The sequence below is a fragment of the Tachyglossus aculeatus genome, chromosome Y4, assembly GCF_015852505.1.
Source record: "Tachyglossus aculeatus isolate mTacAcu1 chromosome Y4, mTacAcu1.pri, whole genome shotgun sequence".
NCBI classification, from domain to species: domain Eukaryota; kingdom Metazoa; phylum Chordata; class Mammalia; order Monotremata; family Tachyglossidae; genus Tachyglossus; species Tachyglossus aculeatus.
The window spans coordinates 9,307,034-9,331,553 of NC_052096.1; the positions used below are offsets into that span (position 1 = coordinate 9,307,034).

The following is a 24,520-nucleotide window of genomic DNA, read 5'->3' on the forward strand; positions in this document are numbered from 1 at the left end:
TGACTCTTTGATGGTAAGTGACAGGTATCAACTGAACCACTGTTGTCTCTCTATGGCCCCAGTGATGAAGACGATGTCAGGTTTCCCAGAATCCTTCACATCCAGGTTCCTCATCCTCCTCTTTCTTCAGCTGCTCACGATGAGTTCAGGTAGGAGTTTCTTTTCCATCTCACTGCTCTTTGGGGACATCTCAGAGTGAAAGAATAAATCCTCCATGGGTCACCATTCATTCATTCATTCAATCGTATTTGTTGAGCGCTTACTGTGTGCAGAGCACTGTACTAAGCGATTGGGAAGTACAAGTTGGCAACATATAGAGACAGTCCCTACCCAACAGTGAGCTCACAGTCTAGAAGGGGGAGACAGAGAACAAAACAAAACATATTAACAAAATAAAATAAATAGAATAAATATGTACAAATTAAATAAATAAATAAATAAATAAATAGAGTAATAAATATGTACAAGCATATATACATATATGCAGGTTCACCACTGTGAACATTTCTCTCCGGAGATCAGAGCACAGAGCAGAGTGAATTGACCTCTAAATCAACTGTGGGTTTAACTGAGCACTTACTGTGTGATATGAAAGGGAATGGGAGGGGAGGAAATGAGGGCTTGTTCAGGGAAGGCCTCTTGGAGGAAATGTGCTTTTAATAAGCCTTTGAAAACAGGGAGAGTGATCATCTGTCAGATATTAAAAGGAATGGGGTTCCAAGCCAGAGGCAGAACGTGGGCAAAGGATTGTTGGAGACATTGAGGTGCACTCAGTAGGTTGGCATTAGAGGAGTGAAGTGTACAGGCTAGTTTGTAGTAGGAAATCAGGAAGGTAAGGTAGGAGGGGGAGATCTGATCAAGTACTTTAAAACTCAGGGTAAGCCATTTCTGCTTGACATGGAGGTGGATGGGCACCGACTGGAGGTTCTTGATAAGTGGGGAGACATGTAGGGAATGTTTTTGTAGAAAAATGATCCATGTAGCAGACTGAAGTATGGACTGGAGTGGAGAGAAACAGGAGGGAGGGAGGTTAGCAAGGAGGCTGATGCTGTAATCAGAGGGGGATAGGACAAGTGCTTGGATTAATAATAATAATAATAATAATAATGGTATTTATTAAGCACTTACTATGCACGAAGCACTGTTCTAAGCGCTGGGGAGGTTACAAGGTGATCAGGTTGTCCCACGGGGGGCTCACAGTCTTAATTCTCATTTTACAGATGAGGCCCCAATCTCCTGAAAGCAGGACTCGCGTTCCCCAAATGCCACTTTGCCCCAGTTCTGCGCGTTGCCCCTCTCCCCGGCCCTGTATGCCTTGGGGGCGGTTGTGTTAGCTGTTTGGATGGAGAGGAAAAGATGGATTTTAGCAATGATGTGAAGGCTTTGGTGACAGGTTAAATGAGATAGCTGTGTCAAAGATAATGCCAAGTTTATGGGCTTGTTAGACAAGGAGGATAGTGTTGCTGTTTACAGTGACGCGAAAGTCGGGGAAAGAAAGGGTTTGGAAAGGAAGATAAGGAGTTCTGTTTTGGACACATGAAGTTTGAGGTCTGTGGGTCATCCAAGTGTACACGTCCTGAAGGGAGGAGGAAATGGGAGACTGCAGAGAAGGAGAGTGATCAGGGCTGGAGATGGAGATTTGGGAATCATCTGTATGGAGATGGTAGATGAAGCCATGGGAGCAAATGAGTTCTCCAAGGGAGTGGGTGTAGATGGAGAATAAAAGGAACTAGTCTTTCAGAGGGCTGACATGGGGCAACTCTGCCCTTCCCACCAAAGCTCCAGCTCCAGTTCCTCTCTGACTGTCTCCCTTTTTTACAGCTCAATTTACTGTGATTGGACCTGCTGAGCCCATCCTGTCTTTGGAGAGAGGAACTGCAGTTACCTTGTCACCTGATCCCTAAGATGAGTGCTGAGTTCATGGAGTTGAGGTGGTTCCGATCCAAGCTCTCTAGCGTCGTACACCTGTATGAGAATGGAGAGGACCAGGTAGGAGAGCAGATGGAGGATTATCGAGGGAGGACGGAGTTGGTGAAAGACACCGTGGATTATGGGAGTGTGGCTGTGAGAATACACAGTGTTGGAGTCTCTGCTGAGGGAAAATATCACTGCATTTTCTATGATGGCCAAGGGAATGATGACAAAGCCCCTCTGGAGCTGCAAGTGGTCGGTGAGTGGTTGGATTTTCGTTGTGACAAATGGAGGATTTTTCCTCTCCCACTCTTAGGCAGCCTCACAGACAGTCCTGTCCTTACTTACAGCTTCAGGACTCTACAGTATCCACTCGTCTTTCCCAGGGTCCTGTCCTGCTGCCTCCAACCTCTTGCTGGTCCACAGACAGCACTGCTTGGTTCATTGTTTCCCATGGATCATTTTCTGTGGCTCAGTCTCTTCCTGGGTCTGTTCACAGACTGGATTCCTGTGATTTTGCATAGCTTGGGGCTCAGATGGGGCTCAAGGCAGGACACTTCACTCTCACTTACTGGACAGGCTTTTCCCAGAGGCACTGCTGTCCCTCTCCCCACTCCTTCCCCAGGGGAAACACTGATTGGGTGGACACAGGGAGTGGGAGGCCAAAGGGAAGCAGTGTTATCCTGGTTCCATGGGGATCCCATTCCGGAGGGAACACTTGAAGCCCAAGAATGGGGAGAAGGGGAGTGAGACCCGTTAAGTAAGGACACAACACGTTCCCAGAGAATCACGAGAAGTTCCTTCTCCTCCTGACACTGCTGTCCACTCATCCCACCCTGGCCAGGGAAACTCTCACTCTTTGTCCTTCCCCACAGTGACTCTGAGCTTTCTGTGCTCCCCAAACCACTGGGCTCCCACACCCCCACCTTCCCCAGGAGACAGGAGGGGAGATTAGAGGTCACTGCTCCTATTCTGAGCTCTCAGTGTGGCTTGGAACAGAGACGCGGCAAGGACCCGCCAGTCATGCTTCCTCCCATACGGCTCTAATTCCCCCAGAGCCCAGCAAAAGGCTGGAATTTCTCCATGTTTCCATCTGAAATTATTTTTGGGAATTCTGTTACAGCTCCCCTCTTCCCGACGGCTCTATCCTTGATGGTGGCCCTGGGTGTGACCCTTCCTGTGCTGGGACTTCTCATTGCTGGGTGTCTTTATCTCATGTGGAAATATGCCAGGAACAAAGGTAGAGGAGTGAGAATATTTCTGTGACAACTTAACTGTGGCAGGTAAAAGCGGTAGATAAGATTGAGAAGGTAAAGACAGACAGTTCAGAGATCTGTGCCCCCAGATGTCTGGGAAAGACAGGACTATAACTTTATGCACATGACTCACAACTTGATGTTTCCCCCAGAGAGAGGACCGACCAACCTTGAGTCTGTGCCAACTGTCACCCTTGGGGGTGGGGAGACAACAGTGAGTAGTGACCCTAGCCCCCACTAATCTAGTTTAGACTGGAGCACACCATTCCCCTTGTATTTTCCTGTAACCGCCCTCAGTCCCCCCAGTGCAGCAACAATCCCAGCGGAGCAGGGAAATCTGAGCTCTGGGAGATTCCAGCTGATCACAACCAAATGACTCTTCCTGGAGATTCTGGGGACAATGGTCACCATTCTGGATCCATGGATCTTTCCAAGGGGCATTCTTTCGGAAGGGCCATTCCCCTGCTACATGTCCCAGAAACCAACTCCTCCAAACACATTGCATCCTCTGCCAGCCCACCCCCAGTTCTCCCGTTCTGGAGGATCCCTGACTTATTTCTGTTCCTTTTCAGAGAAACTCCAGATCGAGCTCAGTAAGTTCCATGTCTCTTTCATTTTTGTCAGTTGTCTCATGTTGGTATTCATGTCCTTTCCACCGGTCCAGTGACGTCTCCTCTCTCTGTTCCCTTGCAGGGTGGAGCCGGGCTCAGTTACACGAGGGTAAGTGACCCTGTCATTCTCAATGGGTCTCAGGGTCTCAGTTCTCACCCACCCCAGGGGGTCTGGCCTTTTCTGGATGCATCCCTGAGGCACAGACCCAGGAGCATTCCAAGAACCCCATAGGGTGACCCCCCTCCTCCCTCTTCTCCCCTTTTCTTCCCTCTCCCCTTCTCCTCCTTCTCCCCCTCCCTGCTGTTGTCAGGGGCCCCAGGAGCCAACTTCAATGTCTGTACCAGAGTTGGGGTCGGGGGGACGACATATGGGAGCTGAAGTCCCAACCATCATTTGGGGATCCCCAGCAGAGATTAGGGGACCCTGGGTCCTGAGCCCTGGGGGGAGGGAAAGAGCACAGCACAATGACATCATAAGCCATGTCTTGGGTGGGAATGGGCATTTCTGAGCCTCCAGAGGGTCCTAGGCAAGCTTGGAAGTGCCTGGGAGGTCCCTCGGGTTGTGTGCCATAGCTCCAGAGTGGACCCCAACCCAGAACCATCCAGACCTGCCGATGGGGTCTGAAGCCCCCCTCTGGGGGATTCCTCTCTCCCCACCACCCCGTCCAGCCAACAGCTCCCATTCTCCATGGGGGGATGCATGCGGGCCCCATCCTGCCCCGCTGGAGCCCTGGGATCTCCAGTGTCACCCCACCACCACGCAACCCAGAGGGGATGCAAGAAGGGGTGGGGTCAGGTGGGCATGGATGGCGAGGGCCAAGGGGTAGTATGTAGTATGGATGTAGTATGTAGTAGTAGGGGTACCAGCCATCTCAAGGTCAAATGCTATCTTGTGGCCACCTAAGCCAGCAAGCCAAACTCAGAACTGAGGGTGGGATACCACCCCCACAACCAAAACTGCTGGAATGACAGCCCAAGCCGGGAATACAGAAGGTGTCCCTCGCCTCCCATGCCAATCAAATTAGGTATGGAGGAGGGAGAGGGGAGAGATTGGATAAACTAAGGCCGGAAGCTGGAATGGGTAGGAGCACAGGTGATAAATATCTGCGGCCTCTGTCCCTCTATGCAGAGGATGGAGACTTGCAGCAGATGGTTGCAGGGCGCCTCTGTCTGGAGCGTGAGAAGCCCGCTGTGCATGCACCAAGGGAGGAGCCCTGGGATAGAGAAGTGTCCCGTCCCACCTGATCCTCGTGGGGCTGGAAGACAGGTGCTTCGCCATGGGTATGGAACGAATGAATGGATTCCTCCCAAATGGAAAATCCTCCTGGGTCGGAGGTAGGGGCTTCCCCCACGGGTGTGTAACTCAAGTGGATCCCTCCCGAGTGGGAAGTCCACATGAGTGCAAACAAACTAAGGTAATTCCACCTGGGTGGGACCTGGCGGTTCTGCCATGCATGAGTAATGTATACGTGTGTTCCTTCTGTTAGGGAAGCTCTAATATTGCTAATTGATTACATTCCTCCCAAAAAGGAAGTTCAATCCATTGCGCCTAAACAATTAAATAATTCAATTTGCCTCGCTGAATAAATTTTATGTAAAACTCAGACTTTCCATGCTCGGCCTCCCTCTCTCTCTCGCCGATTACTGAATGAACCCGTTCCTGGATGACTGGTGACAGGATCAAAGCTAGATTGGAGGGAATCAAGGAGAGAATTGGAGGAGAGGAGGTGGAGACAGCTGGTATATACAACTCTCTCAAGTCTTTTGGAGAGAAATGGTAGGAGGGTGATGGGGTGATAACTGGAGGGAACCGTGGGGAGGATTTTTTTAGGATTGAGGATAATTATGTTCGAAAGAAGTAGTGAAGAAACTTGGAAAGTGAACAGTTGAAACTGGCAGTCAAGGAGGGAAGAAGAGAGGGGTTGAGTGTTTTGAAAAGGTATGAGGAGTGGGGCGAGAAGCACAGGTGGAGGGGGTTTGTCGCTTGCCTGCTGTGTGGTGCTGAACAAGTCATTCAACTTCTCTGTGCCTCAGTTTCCTCAGCTGTAAAATGAGGATGAAATAACTCTTTTTCCCCCCCCACCTAGACTGTGAGCCCCTTGTGAAACAGGGACTGCGTCCAGCAGTCTGATTGACTTGTATCGACATCAGAGATTAATACAGTGCTTGGCACATAGCAAGAACTTAACAAATTTCACAATTTTTATGGTTGAGATCCATAATGTAAAAATGAAAGTTTCATACAAATTTCAATGTAGTACTATTATTATTCCATCCCAGAATCTCAGATGGAGAAATTAACAAGACTGAATCATAATCACTGTTAAAGACAAAACCTGAACTTCCCTTATACTTTGCCATCTCCTCTTCGCCTCCCTCCCTCCAATCAAGCGATCAATCAGTTGAATTCATTAGGTGCTTACTGTGTGTCGAGCAGTGTACAAGCTTTTAGGAGAGTGCCATCTAACAGAGTTGGTAGGCACGTTGGCTACCCACAGGAAGTTCATAGTCTAGAAGAGGAGACAATGTTGACATTTCAGAGATTAAAAAAAAAAGAAACAAAAGACAAAACACTCCCGGGATTGTGGGATTGTTTGGCACCAAATGTGGATTTCCTTATTCCAGAAAGTAGAGCCCTGGAGAGTTTGTGGAATTCTGCCTACCCCAGGTGACTCCTCCCTGGAGGTCATGGGGCAGCTGGGCAGCCTAACTGACATCCAGACTCGGCAAACAAGCTGCATTTCCTTTATAGCAGTTCCCCTTTCATTTTCCTAACTGCTTCGGTGAGTTCCGCCCAGTGACTGATGAGACATTCAAATGCTGCCTTTCTATTGGAGGGTGGTATCCATACCAGTCCATTTTTGCAACTGATCCTGCACAAGGAACTTCAGTTCCTGGATAGGTGATCCTGTCTACCGCTAAACCATGGAGAATCTGCCCTGCTGCCGGGGCTGCCGGCTGTGACAGCCCAGGGAGGAGTCGGGCTGGTGAGTCTGGGGGAACCCTGCTCTTGGGGAGGGACCTGAATTTTGGGGAAATTCTTCTGGACAGAGGAGGTGGGGAAGGGGTATGCACAGGATGTTGGGGGTGATGTGGGGGATGAGAGACGTCCTGAGCACTGCCCCTCTCCCAGAACAAGTAGAAGTAGGGGATAGCTGGGGTTGAGAGTGCCCTCAGGAAGGAGGCAGAAGGGAAAGACTGAACACCCCAAACTCCCTGGAATGGGCAGGGTCTCTCCTCCCCTACTCATTGACTCCAATCCCTGGATTGTTCTGGTAGCCCCCTACCTGTAATCCTCCTGACCCCTGAATAGGGAGAGCTGGTCCTTCCTTTCCCCCACAGAAGTCTTCTCCCTGTGCCCGGTGAAACAGGAGGCAGAGAACCCAGGCTGACCCACCACCCATCCCCAGCTTCCTCCCTGACCTGCTGGGGGAGGGCGAGTGGGCTGGGGAGACAGCAGAGAGACTGCCCCTCTATTCCCACCTGCAGACTTCAGAGGGCAATAGTGGGTGGGAGAGGAAACATGGGTGTGGGGAGCTGAGATGATTGAGGACCATCCAAGGACCGCACTGTTGACCTCAGCCCCACATGCCTGAGGAACCCTGGAGAGAACTGTGGAAAAGCAGGGCAGACAGAGCAATAGAAAGATCAGAGCGTGAAGTTGTCTTGTTACCCACCAACCTCTGGGGCACAGGGGAAGGGGAGGGGGGATTTGACTGCACAGAGGGAACCCATGATGCTGGATCCTGAGGAAACTCATTTCCCATATTGCAGCCCAGAAAGGCACCAGAAAGAGCCTGGGTTTAATGATTCTGATTCTCCCCATCACAGGCTTCCTACCCCTAGGGGAACCTTCCCTGGATCACTGCAGGGCATGGGAACAGTGTGGCCTAGCAGGAAGAACCCAGGTCTGCAATTGGGAGAACTGGATCTAATGTCGGCTCCAACACTTACCTGCTTTGTTACCTTGGGCAAGTCACTTCACTTTTCTGATCCTCAGTTTTCTCGTTTGGAAAATAGGGATAAAATAACATCTCCTTATCCATTAAACTGTGAGCTGTGAGTGGTACAGAGAGTGTGTCCAATCTGACCATAGGGTATCTACTTCAGCATTTAGTGCAGTGCATAGTAAGTGCTTTACAAATTCCATTATTATTATTATCTCCCAGTAATTGTATGCAGGGGCTACTGCAGATGGTGCCATTTTGTTGAAAGTGCTGGGCCCTCCCCCTTCTTTTCCACACTCTCTCTCCTCCCCCACCCCCAACCTGCCCCCATGACCCTAGCCTCAACTGGTCTGGGGAAGGTGGGGTGGAGATGGGGACAGAGGTGGGAGTTCTCCCTTGGCACCAACTACCACCTCTATGTGAATGATTACCAAATCTACATCTACAGCCCTGATCTCCCTCCCGCTCTGCAGTCTCATGTTTCCTCCTACCTTCAAGACGTGTCTACTTGGATGCCCTGTTGACCCCTCAAACTTAACATGTCCAAAACAGCAAACTCCTTATCTTCCCAAACAAGCCCTCCCACACAAGGAGGTACATATTTATTCTATTTATTTTATTTTGTTAATATGTTTTGTTTTGTTGTCGGTCTCCCCCTTCTAGACTGTGAGCCCGCTGTTGGGTAGGGACTGCCTCTATATGTTGCCAACTTGTACTTCCCAAGCACTTAGTACAGTGCTCTGCAAACAGTAAGTGCTCAATAAATACAATTGAATGAATGAATGAATGAAAGCCCTGTTCTCCCCATGACTTTCTCATCACTTTAGACAGCACCAACAACCTTTCTGTCTCAGAAGCCAGTAACCCAGATGTTATCCTTGACTCCTCTCTCTCATACAACCCACGTATTTAATCTATCATTAAATCCTGTTGGTTCAACCTTCACAACATTGCTAAAGCCCCTCCTTTCCACTTCATCCAAACTGCTACCATGTTAATCCAAGCACTTATCCTATCCTTTCATTCATTCATTCAGTCGTATTTAGTGAGTGCCTACAGTGTGCAGAGCACTGTACTAAGTGCTTGGGAAGTACAAATCGGCAACATGTAGAGACGGTCCCTACCCAACAATGGGCTCACAGTCTAGAAGGGGGAGACAGACAACAAAACAAAACAAGTAGACAGGCAGTCAGTACCATCAGAATAAATAGAATTATAGCTATATATACATCATTAATAAAACAAATAGAGTAATACAAGTGTTGTGGGGAAGGGGAAGGGGATAGATGGTGGGGGCGTTGGGGAGGGGAAGAGGAAGAGGAGAAGAAAAAGGGGGGCTTAGTCTGGGAAGGCCTCCTGGAGGAGGTGAGCTCTCAGTAGGGCTTTGAAGTGGGGGAGAGAGCTAGTTTGGTGGATGTGTGGAGGGAGGGCATCCCAGGCCAGATGTAGGACGTGGGTCAGGGGTCAATGGCAAAACAGGCGAGAATGAGGCACATTGAGGAGGTTAGCGACAGAGGCGGAGTGTGCGGGCTGAGCTGTAGAAGGAGAGAAGGGAACGAGGTGATGGAGAGCCTTGAAGCCTAGAGTGAGGAGTTTTTGCTTGATTCGAAGGTTGATAGGCAACCCCTAGAGATTTTTGAGGAGTGGAGTGACATGTCAAGAGCATTTCTGTAGAAAGATAATCCAGGCAGAAGAGTGAAGTATAGACTGAAGTGGGGAGAGACAGGAGGATGGAAGATCAGAAAGGAGGCTGATGCAGTATTCCAGTCAGGATAGGATGAGGGATTGAATCAGCAAGGTAGTGGTTTGGATGGAGAGGAAAGGGCAGATCTTGGCGATGTTGTGGAAGTGAGACCGGCAGTTTTTGGTGACGGATTGGATGTGTGGGGTGAATGAGAGAGTGGAGTCAAGGATGACACCAAGGTTGCGGGTTTGTGAGATGGGAAGGATGGTAGTGCCGTCCACAGTGACGGGAAAGTCCAGGAGAGGACAGGGTTTGGGAGGGAAGATTAGGAGCTCAGTCTTGGACATGCTGAGTTTTATTACTCTATCACCTGTCTTGCTGACCTCCCTGCCACCTGTCTCTTCCCACTCTAGTACATACTTCATTCTGCTTCCTGGATCATTTTTCTACAGAAACATTCCGTCCATGTTTCCCCACTCTTCAGGAACCTCCAGTGGTTGCCTATCCCCCTTCGTGTCAAACAGAAACTCCTTACCTTCAGTATTAAAGCACAGTCACCTACCTACCTCACACACCTACCTCCTCCCCTCCTCCCCTCCCCTCCTACTTCCCCTTGATACACTTCTACTATAACTTGTCCACTTCACTCCTCTAATGCCAACCTTCTCACTGTACCTCAATCTCGTCTATCTTGCCGCAGACCTCTTGTCCTGTCTCTGGCCTTGGAAAGCCATACCTCTTCATATCTGACAGACAATTACTCTCCTCCACTTCAAAGGCTTATTGAGAGCACATCTCCTCCAAGAGGCCTTCCCTAACTAAGCCCTCATTTATTCTTTTCCCACTCCCTTCTGTGTCACTCAGACTTGCTTCTTTTATTCACCACCTCAGCCCCCAGCCCCACAGCACTTATGTAAACCTCCCTCATTGATTCAAATTAATGTCTGCCTCTCCCTCTAGACTGTAAGCATGCTGTGGGCAGGGAATTTGTGTATTACACTGTTGTGTTGTATTCTCCCAAGCAACTTAATACAGTGCCCACAAACAGTAAGCACTCAATAAATATGATTGACTGATTGACTGGAGCTGGGTCATCCCTTAGAATCATTCAATCATATTTACTGAGCGCTTACTGTGTGCAGAGCACTGTACTAAGCGCTTGGGAAGTACAAGTTGGCAACATATAGAGACGGTCCCTACCCAACAGCAGGCTTACAGTCTAGAAGATCTCCCCGATTTGGGTTAGAGACACAGTGGGGTCAGAGGGAGCCATTAAGGGATTAGGGTTGGCTCCCACCTCCCGCTTCTGGCACCCTGTCCATTCTCTCATCACAGCTTCACCCACTGACACTCCCAGCCATTGGGGCAGAGAGGGAGGGAAGAACCCCGCAAGCCCGCAACCTTAGTGTCATCCTCGACTCCACTCTCTCGTTCACCCCTCACATCCAATCTGTCACCAAAACCTGCCGGTCTCACCTCCACAACATTACCATCATCAATCGTATTACCAAGATCCGCTCTTTCCTTTCCATCCAAACCATTCCCCTGCTCATTCAATCTCTCATCTTATCCTGGCTAGCTTACTGCCTCCTCTCCGATCTCCCATCCTCCTGTCTCTCCCCACTTCAATCCATACTTCACGCCACTGCCCGGATCGTCTTTGTGCAGAAACGCTCTGGGCATGTTACTCTCCTCCTCAAAAATCTCCAGTGGCTACCAATCAACCTACACATCAGGCAAAAACTCCTCACCCTCAGCTTCAAGGCTCTCCATCACCTCACCCCCTCCTACCTCACCTCCCTTCTCTCCTTCTACAGCCCAGCCCGCACCCTCCGCTCCTCAGCCACTAATCTCCTCACTGTGCCTCGTTCTCACCTGTCCCTCCATCTACCCCCAGCCCACGTCCTCCCCCTGGCCTAGAATGCCCTCCCTCCGCACATCCGCCAAGCTAGCTCTCTTCCTCCCTTCAAAGCCCTACTGAGAGCTCACCTCCTCCAGGAGGCCGTCCCAGACTGAGCCCCCTGCTTCCTCTCCCCCTCCTCCCCCTCTCCACCCCCCGCCTTACCTCCTTCCCCTCCCCATAGCACCTGTATATATGTATATATGTTTGTATGTATTTATTACTCTATTTTTTGTTTGTACATATTTATTCTATTTATTTTATTTTGTTAATATGTTATGTCTTGTTGTCTGTCTCCCCCTTCTAGACTGTGAGCCCGCTGTTGGGGAGGGACTGTCTCTATATGTTGCCAACTTGTACTTCCCAAGTGCTTAGTACAGTAGTGCTCTGCACACAGTAAGCGCTCAATAAATACGATTGAATGAATGAATGAATCCCTGTTCTGGGCAGGGAGGGAGCTAGTAATAACAATAATGGCATTTATTAAGTGCTTACTATGTGGAAAGCACTGTTCTAAGTGCTGGGGAGTTTACAAGGTGATCAGGTTGTCCCACGGGGGGCTCACAGTCTTAATCCCCATTTTACAGATGAGGTAACTGAGGCACAGAGAAGTTAAGTGACTTGCCCAAAGTCACACAGCTGACAGTTGGCGGAGCCTGGATTCGAACCCATGACCTTGGACTCCAAAGCCTGAGCTCTTTTCACTGAGCCACACTGCTTCTCTGGATCTGGCACATTACAGAGTTGGAGGAATCTGATTCCTCTCTCTCCTCCTCTTCCCCCCAACTCCGACCTTCCCAAACTGACTAACACTTTTGGGGACCAGAGGCAGAAGGGAGGTGGGAGGAGCAAAGGGTAGAGGGAAGACGGGCAATGCCCCAACTCAAGCTTTTCCAGAACAGAGAAGCAGCATGGCTCAGTGGACAGAGCACGGGCTTGGGAGTCATAGGTCATGGGTTCTAATCCCAACTCTGCCACTTGTCAGCTGTGTGACTTTGGGCAAGTCACTTAACTTCTCTGGGCCAGTTTCCTCATCTGTAAAATGGGGATTAAAACTGTGAGCCCCATGTGGGACAAACTGATTACCTTGTATCACCCCCCACCCCCACCCCCGCAGTGCTTAGAACAGGGCTTGGCACATAGTAAGCGCTTAACAATTGCTATTATTGTTATTATTATTAACAGGAATGGTGGTCCCTTCTCTTCCCTCTCCACACTCCCACCTCTATCGTCCAGGAGAATTCCTGTACTTGTGGGGACAACGGATCCAGGAGGGACACGAGGGTCCTCATGGTGGGGAAACAGTTCACACCACAGTGTTCACACACATCTGGTCTGGGTCCGGGAGAGGATCTGGGAACTGGAGATTCTCCTCCCACAACCATTTTTATTCCTCACCATAATAGGGTGTGGTGGGGAGTCCAGTCCAGAGTCCAGTCATTGTCCTGTTCTACTTTCACTTCCACAGTGACTGCTTGGGACAGGGTGAGGTAGTAGCCTTCTACTAAGAACCAGTTCATTCATTCATTCATTCATTCAATCGTATTTATTGAATGCTTACTGTGTGCAGAGCACTGTACCGAGTGCTTGGGAAGTACAAATTGGCAACATATAGAGATAATCCCTACCCAACAACAGGCTCACAGTCTAGAAGGGACTGTGATCTAGAAGGGACTGTGACTTCCCCAGTTCTCAGGGATACCATGGGGGCTAGGCCCCCCTGCAGAGCCTGGTCCATAACTCAGCTCTGCAAGGTTCCTGCAACCCTGTTCAGATGCTGGAAATGCCTAATGGAGACAAAGGAAACATCCCAAAGCTCTTGTTGACCTTTGACCTCTGTTCTCAAACCACCAACTCTCAGGTCAGTGTTCTGTAGCTGTAAATGCCCAGGAGATCCTGGCCAAGGGACTGGAGCCGTGATCCCGCTGCCCATATTGGAATGAAGAGCAGATTCAGGTCATCTCCCTGACTCACCCTAAGGGACAGAGACTGTGAGTGGTCTGGCATGGGTCTGGGAGTGTTGGGGATTGATATCTGGGTGCCAGGGGTAAGAAAGTTGTTTTGGGACATTTGGTGACAAATGTGACAAGAAGCTGATCTGTACCAATGTCAGATCCAAGAGTCTTCCACTGCTGTGTGCCTCATGTCCCAGCCTTGGCCTGGCTCTCTGATGGTGAGTGACAGGTTTCGACTGAGCCCCTGTTGTCTCTCTTTGGCTCCAGTGATGAAGAACATGGCAGGTTTCCCAGAATCCTTCAAATCCAGGTTCCGTATCATCCTCCTCTTTCTCCAGCTGCTCACAATGGGTTCAGGTAGGAATTTCTTCCCCATTTCACTGCCCCATGAGGATGTCTCAGAGGGAGAAAATAAATCCCCCATGGATTGCCAGTGGAATGTTTCTCTCAGAGATCAGATCTGAGGGGATTATATGTCCTCTCAGTCAATCATGTGTATTTACTGAACACTTACCATGTGCAAAGCACTGTCCTAAGCACTTGGGAGAGTATGATATAACAGTGTTGGTAGACACATTTCTTGCACACAAAGAGTTTACAGTCTAGAGGGGGAGATGGGCATTGAAATAAATAAATGTTTTACAGATATGTACATAAATGCTATGGGGCCGAGGGTGGGATTAGGAAAGGTGGCAAATCCAAGTGGAAGAGTGATGCACAAGGGAATGGGAGGAGAGAAAATGAGGGCTTGGTTGGGAAAGGCTTCTTGGAGGAAATGTGCTTTTAATAAGGCTTTGACATCAGGGAGAGTGATCATCAATCAGATATGAAGGGGAAGGGGATTCCAGGGCAGAGGCAGAATGTGGGTGAGGGTTTGGTAGTGAGATTGAGGTCTAGTGAGTATTAAAGGAGCAAAGTGTGCAAGCTGGGTTATAGTAGAAAATCAGGAAGGTGAGGTAGGAGAGAGCAAGCTGACTGAGTGTGTTAAAGCTGATGGTAAGGAGTTTCTTCTTGATATGGAGGTGGAAAGACATCTACTGGAGGTTCTTGAGGAGTGGGGAAACATGGACTGAACGTTTTTGTAAGAAAATTATCGGGACAACAGAGTGAAGTATGAACTGAAGTGGGTAGAGACAGGAGGCAGGGAGGTCAGCAAAGAGGCTAATGCAGTAATCATGGTGGGATAGGATAAGTGCTTAGGTTAATGTAGCAGTTTGGGTGGAGAGGAAAGGGTGGATTTTAGCAATGTTGCAAAGGTTGTACAGACAGGATTTGGTGATAGATTGAATATGTGTGTGGAATACTAAAAATGATGGCATTTGTTAAGTGCTTACTATATGCAAAGCACTGTTCTAAGCGTTGGGGGGATACAAGGTGATCAGGTTGTCCCATGTGGGGCTCATAGTCTCAATCCCCATTTTACAGATGAGGTAACTGAGGCTCAGAGAAGTTAAGTGACTTGCCCAAGGTCACACAGCAGACATGTGGCAGAGCTGGGATTAGAACCCATGACCTCTGACTCCCAAGCCCATGTTCTTTGCCATGCTGCTTCCCTGAGAATGAGAATGAGAAAGACGTGTTGAGGATATAATGCCAAGATTACAGGTTTGTGAGACAGGGAGGATAATGGTGCAGTTTTTAGTGATGGGAATGTCATGGGAAGAAAGGGTCTGGGTGTGAAGATAAGGAGCACTGTTTTGGACATGTTAAGGGTGAGGTATCTGCGGGACATCCAAGTAGAAATGTCCTGAAGGCAGGAGAAAGTGTGAGATTGGAGAGAAGGAGAGAGACCAGGGCTGGAGATGGAGATTTGGGAATCATTTGCATCGAGATGGTCGTTGAAGCTATGGGAGTGAATGAGTTCTCCAAGGGAGAGGGTATAGATGGAGAATAGAAGGGAACCGGACACTTTGGGGCCTTCAAAGAGCAGACAGGCGGCAGCTCTGTCCTTCCTCTGGAGATGTCTCTCCCGCCCACTAAAGCCCCAGTCCCAGCTCCTTTCTGACAGTCTCTCTCTGTTACAGCTCAGTTTTCTGTGATTGGACCTGCTGAGCCTGTCCTGGCCTTGGAGGGGGGAGACACTGAGATGCCCTGTCACCTGAACATTAAGGAAAGCGCTGTGTTTATGGAGGTGAGGTGGTTCCGATCCCAGCCCTCTGACATTGTGCACCTGTACGTTAATGGAGAGGAGCCGTTTGGAGAGCAGATGGAGGAGTATCGAGGGAGGACGGAGTTGGTGAGAAACGACATGGATTATGGAAGTGTGGCTGTGAGACTACACAATGTCAGAGTCTCTGATGAGGGAAAGTATCATTGTTCTTTCTATGATGGCACTTTTGATGAGGAGGCCCCTCTGGAGCTGCAGGTGGTTGGTGAGTGGCTGGTTTTTCATTGTGACCAGTGGAGGATTTTTCTCTCTTATTCTTAAGCAGCCTTACAGACAATCCTGTCCTTACCCAGAGTCTCTTACAGCTTCAGCACTCTACAAGGTCCACTCTTCTTGCCCAGGGTCTTATTCTTGTTACCCCCAACCCTCTGCTGGTTTACAGGCAGCACTGCTCATTGCAGTATTTCCATGGAACATTTTCCATGGGTCAGTCTCTTCCTGGTTCTGTTCCCGGATTGGATTCCTGTGATTCTGAATAACTTGGGACCAAGATGGAGCTCAGAGCAAGACAACCCTCCATCACCTACTGGACAGGCTTTCCCCAGGAAACATTTATGTTTTCTAATGTCAGGGGTCCCTCTGATCTGGGGACTATGCAGGGTCGGGACAGGGCTCTGTTCTGGTGGTCCCAGCTCAGTCTGGTCAGGATGGAGCAAGGCTACCTCTGGGCCTGATTATGCTCCATTGCTGTGGGGACTAGTCAGGGGTCACAAGGGGTCAAGGAGGGTTGGGTTGAAATAGGGTAAGGTGAGGTCAGGCTGGTTTGGGCAGGGTCTGTGAAGGTGGACAGTAGGAGTAATAATAACATTACTAATAATAAAATTGTCAGTTTTTAAGTGCTTACTATGTGCCAAGCACTTTACTAAGCCCTGTAGTAGATGCAGCATGAGCAGATCAGATAAAATCCCTGTTGCACATGGCATCACCATCTAAGGAGGGGCTTTAAGTCTCTCAATCAGCTTTCCCTTTCCCACCCAGAAGCAGCTTGGCCTAGTGGTTAGAGAAGGGGCCTGGGAATCAGAAGGAGCTGGGCTTTAATCCTGGCTCCGCTAATTATCTGCTGTGTGACCTTGGACAAGTCACTTAACTTCTCTGTGCCACAGTTCCCTTATCTTTAAAATGGGGATGAAGACTGTGAGCCCTATGTGGGACAGGAACTTTGTCTAACCCAATTAGCTTGTATCTGCCCCAGCTCTTGGAACAGTGCCTGGCTCATAGTAAGCACTTAACAAATACAGTCATTATTATTATTACCCAGACTTCTTACCCACCCACTTTTCTCCTTCAACGCCAATCTACTCCCTGTACCTCAATCCCATGCCTCTCACTGTCAACCCTGTTAATGTCATCCCTCCCAATTCATTATTATGGAACTCCTTTCCTATTCATTATCATATTTTTTATTATATTTGTTAAGTGCTTACTATGTGCCAAGCACTGTTCTAAGCATTAAGATAGATAAAAGGTTATCAGGCTGGACACAGTCCCTGCATGGGGTTTACAGTCTGTGTAGGAGGAAGTAGGATTTATTCCCCATTTTACAGATGAGGGAACTGAGGCACAGAGAATTTAAGTTAATAGCCCAAGGTCATACAGCAGACAAGTGGTGGATACAGGATTACCATCTGGGTCCTCTGTTCCCAGGACCATGTTCTTTCCACTAGTCCACACTGTTTTTCGTTCATGTCCACGTCCAACGGATCACATCTCTCTCCATTTTCAAACCTTACTAAATTCAACCAATCAGTCGATGAATCAATCATATATATTGAGTGTTCACTATGTGCAGAGCACTGTACCAAGCACTTGGGAGAGTACAATACAAAAGAATTAGCAGACATGTTCCTTGCCCATAATGAGCTTACAGTTTAGACGGGGAGACAGACATTGATATGTATAATTTAAATATATATCCATGGGTGCTGTAGGGCTGATGGGTGGGCTGAATTTCAAATGTCCCGAAGTCACATATCCAAGTGCATAGATGACAAAAAAGGGAGAGCAAGCTGGGGAAAAGAGGGCTTAATAAGGGAAGGCCTTTTGGAGAAGATGCATTCATTCATTCAATCATATTTATTGAGTGCTTACTTAGTACAGAGCACTGTACTAAGCGCTTGGGAGGTTACAATACAACAATAAACACACTTTCCCTGTCCCCAGTGAGCTTACAGTCTAGAGGGAACTTATGCTTTGAAGGTGGAGAGAGTGGTGGTGTGGCATATTTGGAGGGGGAGGGAGTTCCCGGCTAGGGGTAAGGATGTGGGAAAGGGGTCAGTGGAGAGATAGACGAGATTGGGGCAAAGTGAGCAATCTGGGCTTTAGTAGATTAGTGACGTGAGGTAGGATGGGATGAGCTGATTGAGTGCTTCACAGCTCCTCCAATGTTTGCTCTCCCTTCCACCCTTCCTTTGCACTTGGGTCTGTTCCCCTGACACACTTTAATGATCACCCTATCCCAGCCCCATAGCACTTATGTCCATCCTCTCATACTCAGCTGATTCCCCTATCTGTTATGTATTTTATTTTCTGTTTTCCCCACTTTCAGTCGTATTTACTGCATCAGCCTACTCTCTGATCTCCCATCCTCCTGTCTCTCCCCACTTCAATCTATACTTCACGCTGCTGCCCGGATCGTCTTTGTGCAGAAACGCTCTGGGCATATTACTCCCCTCCTCAAAAATCTCTAGTGGCTACTAATCAACCTACGCCTCAGGCAAAAACTCCTCACTCTCAGCTTCAAGGCTCTCCATCACCTTGCCCCCTCCTACCTCACCTCCCTTCTCTCCTACAGCCCAGCCCGCAGCCTCTGCTCCTCTGCTGCTAACCTCCTCACTGTGCCTCGTTCTCGCCTGTCCCACCATCGACCCCCAGCCCACATCCTCCCCCTGGCCTGGAATGCCCTCCCTCCGCACATCTGCCAAGCTAGCTCTCTTCCTCCCTTCAAAGACCTACTGAGAGCTCACCTCCTCCAGGAGGTCTTCCCAGACTGAGCCCTCTGCTTCCTCTCCCCCTCCTCCCCCACCCCATCCCCCAAGCCTTACCTCCTTCCCCTCCCCACAGCACCTGTATATATGTATATATGTTTGTACATATTTATTACTCTATTTAACTTGTACATATTTATTCTATTTATTTTATTTTGTTAATATGTTTTGTTTCGTTGTCTGTCTCCCCCTTCTAGACTGTGAGCCCACTGTTGGGTAGGGACCGTGTCTACATGTTGCCAACATGTACTTCCCAAGCGCTTAGTACAGTGCTCTGCACACAGTAAGCCCTCAATAAATATGATTGAATGAATGAATGAATTTATGAAGCATTTACTGTGTGTAGAGCACCGTACTAAGCACTTGAGAGAGTACAATATAACAGAATTGATCGACACGCTCCTTGCCCACTACAGGCTTACATTACAGTCTAGAGGAGGAGACATATTAATATAAATAAATACATTACAGATATGTACAAAAGGGCCGTGGGACTGAGGGAGGGGTGAATAAAGGGTGTGAATCCAAGTGCAAGGATAAAGCAGAAGGCAGTGGGAGAAGAGGAAATGAGGGCCTAGTCAATGAAGTTCTCTTGGAGGAGATGTGTCTTCAATAACGTTTTCAAGGTGGAAAGCGTGATCGTCCGTTGGATATGAAGTGGCAGGGCATAACCAGGCCAAAGGCAGGACATGGGTGAGAGGTCGGCAGCAAGATAGACAACATCGAGGTGTGGGGAGTCACATCACTAGTGAGTTACTAGACTGTGAATTCCTTGTAGGCAAGGATATCGTGTCTATGAACTCTTACTAAATACCATCGACTGATTTATTGATAACAGGTGCTTTATCCCCATTCTATAGATGAGTTAATTGTGGTACCGAGAAATTAAGTGACTTGTCCAAGGTCACTAGCAGCAGGCTAGTGGTGGATCCAGGATTAGAACCCAGGTCCTCTGACTCCCTGGTCAATGCTCTTTCAATTAGGCCATGCTTCTCTATTGGTTTTCATTCATTCATTTATTCAATGGTATTTAATGAGCACTTACTGTGTGGACCACATTCATTCATTCATTCAATCATATGTATTGAGCTTTTACTGTGTGCAGAGCACTGTACTAAGCAATTGGGAGAGTACAATGTAGCAACAAACATTCCACGTCCACATAGAGCTTTCTAACAGAAGTTCATGAGCATCACACACTCTGTCATTCCCCCCCCTCCCACACACACATACACACTTGAGTTTTGATGGGGGAACAGCTCTGGATGGGGGCAAGGATCAGGGAAGCAGAAAATGGAGTTGTGGAGTGAGGTTGGGAAGGAATTTGTGGTCCAGGTGAAGGTTAAGAACAGAGCACAGGACCCTCCTCCCCTTCCTCCCCTTCTCTCCCAGGTGAGAACCTCTGGGTGCTGCACTGCTACCCCTCTTCCCGTGCCTTCCGTTGGGAAAGCACTGGCAGGGTGGACACAGGGAGTCAAAGCCCGAGGGGAAGCAGCATTTTCCTGGTTCCATGGGGATCCTGTGTTGTAATAGAGAAGCAGCATGGCTCAATGGAAAAAGCCCAGGCTTGGGAGTCAGAGGTCATGGGTTCTAATCCCAGCCCTGCCAATTGTCAGCTCTGTGACTTTGGGCAAGTCACCTAACTTCTCTGGGCCTATTACCTCATCTGTAAAATGGGGGTGAAGACTGTGAGCCCTATGTGGGACAATCTGATCACCTTGTATCCTCCCCAGTGCTTAGTACAATGTTGGACACATAGTAAGCAATTAACAAATACCAAAATTATTATTATTATTATTATTATTATTATTAATAATAATAATAATAATAATAGTATGTATAAGATAATAAGGTCCCATATGGGGAGCAGCATGGCCTAATGGCAACAGCATGAGCTTGGGAGTCAGAGGTTGTGGGTCCTAATCCTGGCTCCCCCTCTTGTCTGCTTTGTGACCTTGGGCAAGTTACTTCACTTCACTGTGCCTCAGTTACCTCATCCGTAAAGTGGGGATTAAAAATGTGAGCCTCATATGGGATAAGGACCGTGTCCAACCTGATTAATTTATATTTACCCCAGTGCTTAGAACAGTGCTTGGCACATAGTAAGTGCTTAACAAATAATAATAATAATAATAATAATAATAATGGCATTTATTAAGCGCTTACTATGTGCAAAGCACTGTGCTAAGCGCTGGGGAGGTTACAGGGTGATCAGGTTGTCCCCCGGGGGGCTCACAATCTTAATCCCCATTTTACAAATGAGGGAACTGAGGCACAGAGAAGTTAAGTGACTTGCCCAAAGTCACACAGCTGACAATTGGCAGAGCCTGGATTTGAACCCACAACCTCTGACTCCAAAGCCCGTACTCTGTCCACCAAGCCACAAGGGGCTCACATTCTAAGTAGGAGGAAGCACAAGCATTTAATCCCCATTTTGCAGATGGGGAAATGAGGCACAGAGAAGGTAAGTGACTTGCCCAAGGTCACACAGAAGACAAGTGGGGGAGTCCAGATTAGAACTCCAGATGTCCGATTCCGAGGTTCGTGATCTTTCCCCTCTGCTACACTGCTTCTCCTGTGCTGGCAGAAATAGTCAAAGCCTGAGATTGGGGAGAAGGGGAGTGAGACCCTCTAACTGAGGACACAACACTCTCCCTGGGGGATCATGAGGGGCACCTTCGCCTGCGTGACCCCCCTGTAACCTCACCCCAGCCTGGCCTGGTCCAGGAAATGCTCGGCTTTTGTCATTCCCCACAGTGCTCACTGTGCTCCCCAAACCACTGGGTCCCAACCCTACACCCCCACCTTCCCTTCAGAGATAGGAAGGGAGACCAGGGGTCACTGCACCTGCTCTTGGCACTTAGCATGTCCTGAGGCAAAGACACAGAGAGGACAATAGGACCCCTGGTCATGCCTCCTCACCTGTGGATCTAACTCCCCCAGAGCTATGGCCATACTTGCCCCATGTTTCCCTCTGATATTTTTGGGAATTGTATTTCAGCTCCCCTCTTCCCAACGGCTTTGTCCTTGATGGTGGCCCTGGGAGTGACCCTCCCTGTGCTGGGACTGCTCATCGCTGGGGGTCTTTATCTCATCTGGAAACACCCCAAGGACAAAGGTAAAGGAATGAGGATATTTCTGAGACCTCTTTCTTGCAGCAGGGAAAGGCAGTAGACTAGATGGGGAAGGGAAAGACAGACAGATCAGAGGTCAGTGCCCCCAGATACCTGGCAAAGACAGATCCCCAACCTCATACGTGCAACACACAACCTGACATTTTATTTCCCCAAGAAATACAAGAAATTTCCCCAAGTAATTTCCCCAAGAGAAAGAACCAACCTCTGACTTTGTTACCTGTCACTCATGGGGTGGGGAGACAATAGGGAGTAGAAATCCCAGCCCTCGGATGTAGCACTTAGTACAGTGCTCGGCACACAGTAAGCGCTCAATAAATATGACTGAATGTAGTTCAGACCGGAGCCCATCAATACCCTTTCATTTTTCTGCCACCACCCAAGTCACCCTAGTGCAGCTGCAATCCCAGCAGAACCGGGAGATCTGAGATCTGGAAATAGCGACTGGCCACAATCAACTGGCTCTTACTGGCAATTCTGGGGACAATGGTCACCATTCCAAATCTATGGCTCATTCCTTGGGTAGAACGTATCTTTCTGAGGAGCCAGTTCCCCGCTGTATGTCCGAGAAACTGACTTCCTCCAACCCCATTTCAACCCCTGCCAGCCCTCCCCCAGTTCTCCTTTCCTGGAGGATCCCTGACTTATTTCTATTCATTTCCAGAGAAATTCCTGTTGGAGCTCAGTAAGTTCAGTTTTTTTCCTTTTCTGTCATTTCTCTCATGCTGGTGTTTGTATCTCCACGGTCAGCCCTGGTGATGTCTCCTCTCTTTGTTCTCTTTGCAGAGCAGACACTGGTACAGTTACATCCCAGTAAGTGACCCTAACATGCTCTGTGATACATCTGCTCCCTCCCACCTCGGGGGTCCTGGCCCTCCTTGGCTTCTGCCCCGAGGCCCAGACCCAGGGCCCTTCCCAGAACCCTCGGCGGCCTCTTCCCCCTCCATTCATTCAATCATATTTATTGAGCGCTTCCTGTGTGCAAAGCACTGTACTAAGCGCTTGGGAGAGTACACTATAACATCAGACACATTCTCCGCCCACCACTCCTCCCGCTCTTTCTCCTCCCCCTCCTGCTCCTCCCTGCTGTTGCCAGGGGGGCCCAGAAGCCTCCTGGAATGGCTGGACTAGAGTAGGGGGGACACAGGGAAGGTGAAGGCCCAGGGCGGAATGCGGGCTCCCCAGCGGAGGCCGGGGAAGGTGGGGTCCAGAGTCGTGGGGACGGGGCGGGGCGGAGCGCGGCGCGATGCCGTCACCGTCCGTGTCTCGTCCAGGGGGAGGGGCGTGTGTCCGCCCCTCGGGGGCCTCCTCCGTCCCCGTTGGTCCCCGCCGCCCCCTCCGGGCAGCCCTCCTGGTGTTCGCGGAGGCGCCGCTCCCGGGCTCCGCCCCGCCCGCTCCTCTCCCCGCGGGCCCCAACGCTCACACACACGCTCTGTCCGCAGCCAACGTCACTCTCGACCCACACACGGCGCATCGCTTTCTCGTCCTGTCCGAGGATCGGAAACAGGTGACGTGTGGAAACACACGGCAGGACCTGCCCGACAACCCGGAAAGATTCAGTTATGATTCCTGCGTGCTGGGCCGCGAGCGCTTCAACTCGGGGAGACATTGCTGGGAGGTGGAGGTCGGGGAGAAAAGAGGCTGGGATCTGGGGGTTTGCAGGGAAAATGTGAGGAGGAAAGGGCGGATCTCAGCGTCCCCTGCGGATGGATTCTGGACTTTAATGAAAGATATAGATGGATACTGGGCCCGAACTTTTCCCAGAACCTATCTCTCCCTGAGCACCCGCCCTCTCCGAGTGGTGGTTTACCTGGACTACGAGGCTGGAGACGTCTCCTTCTACAGTGGCACTGACGGATCCCACATCTACACTTTCCCCCGCGCCGCCTTCTCGGGGACCCTCCGACCTTTCTTTTGGCTTCGGTTCGGTGACCCAACCCCCCTGACCATCTGCTCTGTGCCCGGTGGGGCTGGGGGTGACCCGGTCCCTGCCCTCTCTCAAGACACCTCAGTGACCCCCCCAGGGGTGGGACCAGCCTCAGCCGCTGGGGACGGGGATCCCCTCCCTGGGGCCGATGCCCCATTGCTCCCCGCCCAGCCCAGCCCCGGGGTCCCTCCTGCCCATTAGGGAACCACCCTGCCCTCTGACCCCTGCAGCTCTTTGTCCCCTCGAGGGGCCGCAGCTACCTGTGTGCCCGCCTCCTCTGCTGTGGAGTGGGTGGGGAGGAAGGAGCGAATGGGGAAAATTGTGCGAGGATGAATCAGCAGGGTATAGTGACAGCGTGAAGTAGTAGCGTGGCCTTATTATCAATGGGCCGGAGAGTCAGAGGATCTAGGTTGGAATCCCAGCTCTACAACTGTCCGTTTTGTGACCTTGGGCATGTCACTTCACTTCTCTGAGCCTTAGTGTGTAAAATGTGAACAAAGACTTTGAGCTTCACGTCGGACATGCACTGTGTCCAACCTGATTATCTTGTATAAAAATAATAATTTTGGTACTTGTTAAATGTGTACACCGTGCCGAGCACTGTTCTAGGCAATGGGTTGGATACAAGTTAATCAGGTTGGACATTGTCCCTAATCCAAACAGGGCTCACAGTCTAAGTAGAGAATCAGCATGGCATAGTAAAAAGATTTTGGGAATCAGAAGGACCTGGATCGTAATTCCTGCTCTGTCACATCTCTGCTGCGACACCTTGGGCAAGTCACTTCACTTCTTTATGCCTCAGATAATGTATATGTAAAATGGGAATGAGACGGGGAGGCCTATTTGGGACAGGGACTATATCCAACCCAATTATTTTGCATCTACCCCAGTGCTTAGTACAGTTCTTGGCACATAGTAAGCGCTTAAAAAAACCCACTATTAGAGAAGCAATATGGCTTAGTGAATAAAGCAAGGGCCTGAGAGGCAGAAGGATCTGAGTTCTAATCCAGTCTCTGCCACATGTCTGCTGTGTGACCTTGGGCA

At 49.5% G+C, this 24,520-nt stretch overlaps 1 protein-coding gene and 1 pseudogene across 1 annotated transcript; both read left to right on the plus strand.

Annotated features, from left to right (window-relative positions):
- The first annotated feature begins 52 nt into the window (after positions 1-52).
- LOC119946828 lies at positions 53-3,211 on the plus strand (annotated as a pseudogene).
- A 3,446-nt stretch (positions 3,212-6,657) lies between these two features.
- On the plus strand, positions 6,658-23,677 carry LOC119946983 (butyrophilin subfamily 3 member A3-like). Its single transcript, XM_038768462.1, has 8 exons — positions 6,658-6,765; positions 13,171-13,300; positions 13,532-13,621; positions 15,289-15,636; positions 21,417-21,533; positions 22,214-22,234; positions 22,336-22,362; positions 22,992-23,677. The coding sequence occupies exons 3-8, from the start codon at positions 13,534-13,536 to the stop codon at positions 23,675-23,677; spliced, it is 1,287 nt and encodes a 428-aa protein (XP_038624390.1). The 5' UTR covers positions 6,658-6,765; positions 13,171-13,300; positions 13,532-13,533.
- Positions 23,678-24,520: the final 843 nt, after the last annotated feature.